Source organism: Haliotis rubra, unplaced genomic scaffold (assembly GCF_003918875.1).
Source record: "Haliotis rubra isolate DU_JTF1 unplaced genomic scaffold, ASM391887v1 Scf866, whole genome shotgun sequence".
Taxonomy (NCBI): Eukaryota; Metazoa; Mollusca; class Gastropoda; order Lepetellida; family Haliotidae; genus Haliotis; species Haliotis rubra.
In genome coordinates, this window is record NW_025767597.1 from 138,346 (window position 1) to 148,273 (window position 9,928).

At 41.1% G+C, this 9,928-nt stretch overlaps 1 protein-coding gene across 1 annotated transcript; it reads right to left on the reverse strand.

The window, feature by feature from the left end:
- Positions 1 to 1,082: 1,082 nt before the first annotated feature.
- LOC124263032 (heparanase-like) lies at positions 1,083 to 9,149 on the reverse strand. Its single transcript, XM_046697651.1, has 7 exons — positions 9,027 to 9,149; positions 4,984 to 5,034; positions 3,760 to 3,960; positions 2,823 to 2,937; positions 1,997 to 2,109; positions 1,555 to 1,695; positions 1,083 to 1,289 (listed from the first exon to the last, which is right to left on the reverse strand). Exons 3-7 carry the CDS (start codon positions 3,903 to 3,905, stop codon positions 1,136 to 1,138), a joined length of 669 nt encoding a protein of 222 aa, XP_046553607.1. The 5' UTR covers positions 3,906 to 3,960; positions 4,984 to 5,034; positions 9,027 to 9,149; the 3' UTR covers positions 1,083 to 1,135.
- Between the last annotated feature and the right edge of the window lie 779 nt (positions 9,150 to 9,928).

Consider the following 9,928-nt stretch of genomic DNA (forward strand, 5'->3'; position numbering starts at 1 on the left):
AACAGTCTGGCGTACGGAGCTATTGAAGAACAATCAGGAACAAGTTATGGTTTATCCTCACCAACACGGACCTGCTCTGAACTACATTCGTGGCGCTTTGAGGTATATTTAGTCCAGTATGAAGACATTTAGGCATCCCCGTTGGCACAACCTATACTCCCCTTCTTACAGATCTGTTTCATTACGCATACTGAATCAGAATTTCTGCTCGGATTGGAAAAGTAAAATAAGTTAATTTGGTAAAGAAACGTAACCTACGCTTCACGTATACCATGGTCTGATATGGCTTAGTCAGTATCATAAACCGATTCCCTTCAACTGATTGGTCCACCAGCAATAGGAACAATGGAGACCAGGGACACCGTCTGAACAGAAGTTGTCCGATCGAGGTGACAAGACCTCAGTGAAGCTTTCAAAAAGATTTATGGTACCCACGAGGACATTTCAATATCTGTCATCAGTACAAAAAGGATCTCCGATGCAATTAATTATTTTGACCTGTAACACACGTTCCCGATTCTTTCAGGTGAACAATTGACTACAATTTGGATTTGTCAATGGTGGTGGGGCGGAATGCGCTCATGTTTCTTGAACACGTCGTCTCATCAATAGTTCATAGTTATTCATAAGTGCATGCTCATTATTTAATCCGAATCGTACATTCGGCAGAGATTTCTTTGGGTGAATATTTTTATGAACACAGATTTTCAGTGGTACGGAGACCCGCTCTGCCACTTGCAGAAGTCGGACGGAAATTCTTCATCATGGTCGTAGTCGTGAACAAACATAGATCTCGTCTTTGTAACATTTTCCCGAAGAGATCTGAGATCGATATCATTGTGCTGGTATATTTAATGTTCAACCATGTACATGTGGGTTCGAATCCCGGATGGGCCTCAACTCAACAAAAGAACTAGAAACTGTACTTTACTGGGAAAGTGTAATTCCAAATATAACACGTGTTACATGTGTGTGTTGGCAAATGCTCCACAGTACGTATATTCTATTAATAGTATACTTGCACTTTTACACATTGAGTGCATTGCACGCATTACTGCAGAATACCAGCAAGAACAAAAGCAAACTTTATAATGAAACTTTGTTTGGTACACATTACAACACATGACATTCAGTATCACATGCAGATATTAACATCGGCATCAGGGAACACAACGAACCCGAAGGTGTTTGCTGGGATATTGAGGCTCCCACCATACGCTCGTTTAGGCGGCATTTCGGGGAGGGTGTTGTTCACATAATCCAGCCGTTCACTATTTAAAGTGACATTCCTGAAATTACAAGATCATAAGATGTATAATGTCTCTGGCAATATGAAACCACGTCCCAGCAACAACAACCTATAAATTATACAGCTGCATCAAAAACAGTTTACAACAGTACAAATCACTTTTGAGAGGCAAGCCTGTATCCATTTATTCTCTGAGGTTTAATATGTTCCAATTAACTCCTCTGAATACTGAGGCAAATCGGTGGTGGATATTATATGAACGGATCACTGGATATCACTGACGTGCTCATAAAAATTCAACTCGCCTTGAAGTAAGGTCTGGGAACTCTGGTTGAAGCCAGAAGACATCCATATTGGTTTTGAATTGTGGGAAGGTGACGACGGTGGTGTAGTTGTTGACGTTGATGATGTAGACAACGACACTACCTGGCTTGTAGTTGTAGAGACTGTAACAATACATTTGCAACACTTTGAGTGATGGGGCAATGTTGTTAAGAACATCAAAAAACCATTAAATGCCTTGGGAATCTGAGTGGATGTGTTTGTCATTGTAGGCAGACATGGTCTAATTTCGTTGCAGATATTCTTTCAGCATACGTTTTTGATTAAATTTGGCACATGCTGATAATTAACGTGCCTGTCTCTCCTTGTTGTGTGTGAAAGTGATTTTGACTGTTGAAATAATCGTCATGAATTATGTCCTAGATGCCCAGATAGAACATCATCAAACACGTTCCAAATGAGTACCTGTCCTGTTTTGCACAGTGGGCGTAGACTCTGAAACTGTTGGTTGAGTTGGTCTGTACAGATAACACCTTGTACCCAACCAGCCTCTTGTAGAGCACCGTCAGATAATAGTCCTGGAAAGTGACACATTCAGACTTAATATCATACAGCATAAAGCACGTGTCATCAGATAGTCAAATTTGTGTTATTACTCTTATAGACATGAGCCAGTGGTAAGACACGTGATCAGGAACAACACGTGGACACAGGTTTCATTAAAAGCTTGAGGGATCCACGTCCGCTGAACAAGTTACAGCGGCAGTCCAACATTCGCAACACATCCCCATCCCATCCCCATCCCATCTACACTCACACATTCGTTCACCAGACAAAGTGTAATACTACGTACTACATTTTTGTATCTTGATAGTGATTACGTTCATGGTGAAAAGTAATAAAATCCTTCCATTATCACAAGATGTCGCAAATGTATGCAGTGAGGCATTTAGAAACTGAGGCCTTCAGATAATCGTGTTTAGCTGCTGAATTTGATGATTCCCCACGCTTCAGCAGAATTCAGTATATATTCCCTTGTTTCCTGTTTAACGGGAAAACAGTACAATGCCCAGGTCACACAGTACAATGGCCAGGTCACACCTTGCAAAGGTCAGGTCACACCGTGCAATGGTCAGGTCACACAGTATAATGCCCAGGACACACAGTACAAAGCCCAGGTACAGTGCCCCAGGTGCATCACTATTACGTGCTCTACAATATATATCCGAGTTGAACACTCTGTGGTTCTGCAAACCCTAAGCAAACTGAACAAGATAAGTTTTGTACGTACCGGATAGGGTTCAAACGTGTTCATCTCGATGAGAGAATAGTTTTGCCCATAGTACGATTGTCTTAACACCCCTTTAAGTCCGATCCGTGCAGCAATCCCAAGCTTGTCTAACCATCTGAAACATCGACGACAATACCATGTACATGTTCATGTCAATATACAAGTCATGCTTTGTTTTTTTTAAAATGAGTACATTATCTATACTATGATAGTGTTATAAGCTCCAGTCAGCAGTAACCCAGGGCTATCAATGACTATCAATGTGTGCGATTAGGTGCCTGACCTTGCAAGTGTGGGTTCGAATCCAGGATGGGACTTGACCCCATAGAAATGTACTAGAATCCGAACATTACTCAGAAGGTGTAATCCCAAATATAATTTACTGGACACTTTCTAAGAAGGCCTTCTGTTTTCAAACTTATATGTTAGTCATTAACTCGTGTGGTACACAGTTTACCTGAATTATCACACAAAATATGATGCAATACACATATCGACAACTTCAGGTAAAAGAAGGTTTGTAAACCAGGGCCTCCTTTCACAAAGCACTAAGGTGATCGTAAGTCCCTAAGGTGATCTTAGTACAATGTTAAAGAATGGGAGTTAAGGTTAACCTTAGTAAAGGTTGCTTCGTGAAAGGACCCCCTGGATCGCTAACCATGACCGTTCGTTTTGTTTGAAATATATCCTTAATTTTTGAGTCTGTGAATTCCGGGACTGCTGTGATTTGTAGGGCACGGTTCTAATGACAAAGTGTTAAAAGAGCTGACACAATGCATGGTGGCGAGTGTACATGTAAGCCATCGTTCCTTGTGCATTTACTGCACTCATAATATCATCCTCTGATTTTCCTCATTTTACTCAGCAGATACATTTTGAAAGCATACAAAAAGGAACGTTGACCTTTTGAATACTGACATTGTGGTGACATACTCACAGAAAGCCGGCTACATATCTGTCAGATAGTCCAGGGGCTCCCCCTCCCGAGAAAGACGATGTCTCACCAAGCAACAATGGAGTGTTGGGGTCGGCAGGGGTGGTGACGTTACGTACAATATCAATGAATGTTATCAGGCTGTCCATCACTTTTGGGTCGATGAAGGTCTCCACTTTGACATTGCCTTCGAAGCCGTAGTAACTAAACATTCAATTGATTTCGAAATTAGGTTTTGCAAAATGTGGTGTTTAAGGCCTCATGCAAAGGTAACAACAGGAACCAGATTTCAACATGACTTAGTATGATAGAGCTTGGGATGGGACCACAGAGTTTCCGCCTTCCGTCGATCTACCAGATCATGGAGACGACATGACAAAAGTCTAACAATATGTCCTGTAGTCCACACATTTTAATGAACCAGCTTTACAAGAAACACATTTCAAAAGCAATATTCTCTCGAACTTCAGTAATCCTTCAAAACGGGTCGGCTGATATAAGTGTACATCTCAGTTTGGTAGAAGAGCCTGCAACTCTGATGCTGCTTGAAGCAATACAAATCTGATGAACATTTTTAAACATCGGAGAGTTGCTGTCCGCATTGTCCAGTTTCATGACAAACTGAACATAGTGTGTCTGTTGTCCACAGACACAGATCTATGATATCTTTCCCGAAACGAAACGTCCTGATATACATGCACATGGTTTATGTCAGAGATAAGAGAGCAAAGATAAAACTAACAGCTGAAATGCCTTGTGTCAGGTCTTTGAAATATAGACACATGCCAAAGGGAAATGGAGTGGCCTCCCTTCCTCTCAAAATAATGTGTGACATAGTTCATCGTTGGTCCGGTAGACGTCAGGGCGCGGAGTGGTTGCGAGTAATGTTCATATTGGATCGCTACTTTATATAATTCTTACAATCACATAGAACTTCCTAAGTTCCCAGACAAATTTCTTCATTGTTTATGAAAGGCTGACGCAGAAAATTACCAAAATAATTAACAGTGTGTCATTGTTCAGAAAATATTTTTCGGCTGTACTATGCCATTAACCTATTGACGGACTAAAATGACCACTTTGAGAAATCCAATTAAGTTCTCAGTTCTCCGTAATATTAACCGCACTAGAAAACATCTCGAACATTTGTGATTTATAAAGTATCTGCTGCCAAATACAACTAAACTAATTATAAGATAAGTAAGACAATGATACAAGACTACTCACTGGTGGAAGGTTATCTTGTCGAGCGCTTTTCTTCCGTTGCTTTCAAAGAAACTGTAAAAAATATAACATGATTCGTTTCATAATGACCTGCCAAAACATAACTGAATGAGTAAGTTTAGTTTTACGCCGCACTCAGTAATATTCCAGCTACATGGCGGTGGTCTGTATATAATCGAGTCTAGACCACAATTCCGTGATCAACAGCATCAGCATCGATCTATGCAATTGGGATGCGATGACGTGTGTCAACCAAGTCAGTGAGCCCGACCACCCAATGCCGTTATGACATGCATGGTTTACTGAAGACCAATTCTAACAACGATCTTCTCGGCTTCCAAAACATAAGGTATTAGGACGTACCAGTAGGGGCATGGTATATAATCAGTAGCATATATTAATAATAATAATAAATGGATATTTCTTATGCGCCATAGTCCATCCAGAGCATGCTCAAAGCGCTACATATAAAAAGAGTGACTAGAGTTCAAGAAGAAGATATGACAATTAGCCAAAAATAACCGTGAGAGTATTTTACAGTTATAGGTTGTAGACTTTTTTTGAAGAGGAAGGTTTTGAGTCCCGATTTGAATGCTTCTAGGGATGAAGCATTTTTTTATGGGAGTAGGAAGACTGTTCCATAGGGTTGGTGCTGCAAATTTGAATGACCTATGGCCAAAGTGTTTGAGACGAACTTGGGGAACTGAGAGAAGATGTTGATTCTGAGAGCGGAGAGAACGGGCAGGCATATATGTTGACAACATCTCAGAGAGGTATGGAGGAGCTAGGCCGTGTTTGCAGCGGAAAACAAGAGTGCAGATCTTGAAATGAATTCTTGCTTCAACCGGCAGCCAATGCAGACTCTGGAGGATTGGGGTTATGTGAGTCCATTTGGATGTTTTAGTGACAACTCTGGCGGCAGCATTCTGAAGTTTTGAAGTCTGAAGAGAAGATCATTGGAGATTCCAAACAGTAGGCTATTGCAATAGTCAATCCTGGAGAGAACAAGTGACTGAGTGAGAACTTTAGCAGCATCTGTGATTACAAGATGGCGGATGTTACCAATAGAGTGGAGATGGAAGTAGCCTACTCTACAGAGATGGTTCACATGTTGCTCCATGGTGAGACAAGGATCAAGATGAACACCTAGGTTTTTTACACTGGATGAAAGTGGGATATCTGAGTTGGCTACTGTGATGTCCGTAGAGTTTATCCTTTTCAGACATTGCGATGTGCCAATCAACATAGCCTCAGTCTTATCATCTTTGAGCTTCAGCTCATTTGTCATCATCCATGAACTAATTGCCTTCGTGCACTGACTCACTCTAGATCTGGCTATTTGTACATCCTCTGGTTTGAAGGAATCCATCAATTGGAGGTCGTCTGCAAATGCGTGGTGATTCAGATCAAAGTTATCAATGACCTTCTCCAAAGGGTTTGTGTATAACACAAAGAGAAGCGGCCCAAGGACTGAGCCCTGGGGTACACCACACTCTAGGATCGTTGACTCAGAGATGCTTTCAGAGACAAGAACTGACTGACTCCTCATGCTCAGATAGGAACGGAACCAGGCCAATGCATCCCCTTGTATGTTATAGTCATCCTGAAGACGGCTAAGGAGCTTCTGATGGTTGACCGTGTCGAACGCCGCTGAGAGATCAAGCAAGAGGAGAAGTGACACATTACCCAAATCCGCATGGCATCTCAAGTTATTCAGAATTTGAAGTAAAGGCGGTCTCGGTACTGTGCCTAGGACGATAGGCTGATTGGAATCTGTTCAGAAAATCATTTGAAGAGAGATAGGATCTGAGTCTGACATCAACTGCACGTTCAAGGATCTTGGAAAGGAAAGAGAGGTTGGAGACAGGTCTGTAATTCTTGAGAGTATTGATATCCAAATTGTCTTTCTTAAGTAATGGCTTTACCACAGCTTGCTTGAACACCTCTGGAAAGACACCATTACCTAAGCTCAAGTTGATCAGTTTCGTGATAACTGGCAAAAGAGTCTCCAAAAAGTCATCAAGGAGACGAGTTGGCATCGGATCGAAAAGACACAATGTCTTTTTTGACCGTTTGATGAGTGCAGCTATCTCACCCTCAGTGAAAGAATCAAAGGTGTCCAGGCAGATCCCATCATCGGGTGGGCATGTTGAAGGATCCTGTGTGTCAAGAAATGTTTGGTCAAAGCTTTTCCTGATATTTTCAATTTTACTTGAGAAGTAGGCTGAAAAATTGTCAGCAAGATCCTTGTCATTAGTGGACGGTGGTAATGGGGTATCATTCTTCTTGCCAAGTAGAGATCCCATGAATTTGTGATAGAAGGAAGGATTTTTCACATTGTCAGAGAGTTTCTTGGTACAGTAACTGGATTTGGCTCCTCTAAGAGCCCTAGCACAAGAGTTCCGCTCAGACTTATACAACTGACGGTGAATTTCAAGGCGACTCTTCCGCCATTTTCTCTCTGCAGCTCTGCGTTTCCGCTTGGCTAAGAGAACCTGCTCATTATACCAAGGAGTCCCTGATCTGACAATTATTTCCTTCAGAGCTGATGGAGCATGTTTATCTAAGAGAGATGACAATGTGGATGAATACAACTCAGCCAGTTGGTTTACATCATCCGGGGGGTCTTGGAGTAAGTCAGAGTTTACAAGATCTCTTCGAAACTCAACATTGTCAATAGACTTGAGATTACGACAGGATTGTTTGATAGTCTGACGCTGAGGTCTGTCCATACTCCAGGTCATAGAAACCAGAAAGTGGTCGGAAAGTTGTATATCCTGCACATTGACAGAAGACACTAAGGAACTACTTTCAGAGGATATCACCCAGTCAAGGATATGGCCTCCTTTATGTGTTGGAGCATCAACATACTGACACAAACTATGTTGTTTCATCTTCTTTGTATCTGAGCACTGATTGTTATCGTAGTGAATATTAAAATCACCTAGCAAAATAGTGTTCAACTGATTGTACCTCTCAACGAGTACAGACAACTCACCATGGAATACAGAGGTTGAAAGTTGGTTTTTCTTTGACGACGGTGGACGATACAAACACACAACACGAGCACAAGTATTTCCAGAACTAATTTTAGTGTTGATTGACTCAAAGCTTTTGAATTCTTCCAAATTGTCTAAACATTCTATCTGAATGTTAGACCTATGTATCACTGCTACACCCCCACCAGCGCGCTGGGATCTTGGAGCATGTATGCAGCTGTATCCAGGGGGTGTCAGCTCAGCGATTTTCACTTCATCCCCCTCTTTTCGTAACCATGTCTCAGTGAGAAAAAGAATGTCAATATCATTTTCCTGAATCAAATCAGATAGTTCCAAAGTCTTGTTTTTTGCATGATTGAACGTTTATCAAGGAGACACTGAGTGTATTTGGAAATCTTCTAGGATAAACTTGAACCAGGTTGTTAAAGTTAACACCTGACCTCCTTGTTCCATCGTCCTTGAATCACTTTAATCCGTTTTGGTATCTTTCTGCCAGCTCTACATCCTCTTCTGGTTCGCTTTCTTAATGAAATTCTAAGATTATTCAGATGGTGAAGTAGTTCAGAGTTATGTCCCTTGGCAGTTGTTCCAAGATGTGCACTTGAACACTTTTCACCAATGGCAAGCAGAGTCTCCCTGCTGTAGGCTATTGTTGACTGATTGATCATTGTTACACTGGCCGAGTCAGCTTGGGTTTTGAAGGCCTCAGCTACACCCTTGATTGGTGGTGAACTCAAGTTGACAATAAAATCAACCTTTATGAATGAGATTATTATACACAAAATCCACATTTCAGTCCCCAAAGTCTCAAAAATTGCAGCAATGTGTGGAGGAAATGATCATGTACAATATGATCAACTTTGTAGAATCAAATTTGTACAATAATCCAGTGAAAAAGTCCAAGTTTGTGAGAGCACAAAAGACATGCTGCTGCTACCAAGCGCAGTATCATACATATTACTTATTCTATATCATATAAGGTTGCGTTGTCTCAGAAAAAAACATTAATAACAATTATATTAATCACAAGAATGTCTGTTCACTCACGTTTTAAACAGAATTGATTTCGGTCCCGAGATGGCTGTTACGTCGGGTCCAATAACAAGGGTAGATTCAAACCCAGGAGTAGACTTGAGGATTGCCCTGAGATGGACAAAATCTCGCCCCAGCTGTGCTCCAGATATTGTATCGGTGAAGGGCGGGGGAAAGTATGCAGGTTCTAGAGAACAACCAGAGAACGTTTTCGTGGTATCAATTTGTAATACACAGAGATGAAGATTCCAGGAAGATTTATTATGGTAAACAAAGATGACATAGCTATGCATATTATCCAGTGAGCTATAGAACATTACAATACCATTTCCCAGTTCAAATGCGGGTATCTTGTAGTTCCTGGAAATGGTGTAGTTCATCAGTTCCATGGCATTCGCAGGGTCCCACTGTCCGTGCTTCCGCTTCAGTAAATTTAGGGCAAACACAAGGTCCCATCCTACAGTCTTCACGAAGTCATTTACGTTGTCCCACATAGCACTTCAATGATAAAATGAAGAAGTTTATAAGTCAGCTGAAAATATCCAGAATATTGCGTGTACTCATATAGTTAGCACAATCATTTGTCATTCATGCATGCTGAACGGTATGAATCAGCTAAGCACTACTTATTTAGTATTGTTATGGCATTATAGTAGAGCTGCAAAAACAATATACGACATAGGACATATAGCTATACCGGTGTAAGTGGAGATTGCACTTGTACCCCCATGACCTGTTGGGTCAAAGGTCATAAAATCTCCAGGTGTTCCGCCTATCCGCAGGTAGCACGGAGACATCGCTTTAGCCAGCGTCTGGACTTTAGGTGATCTAGTATTAAAGCAAAGTTTATTTTCAAAGTTGCTTTAATATTTATAAACTTCAAAGAATATGCACCATATGAATGTATTTCATTGTAA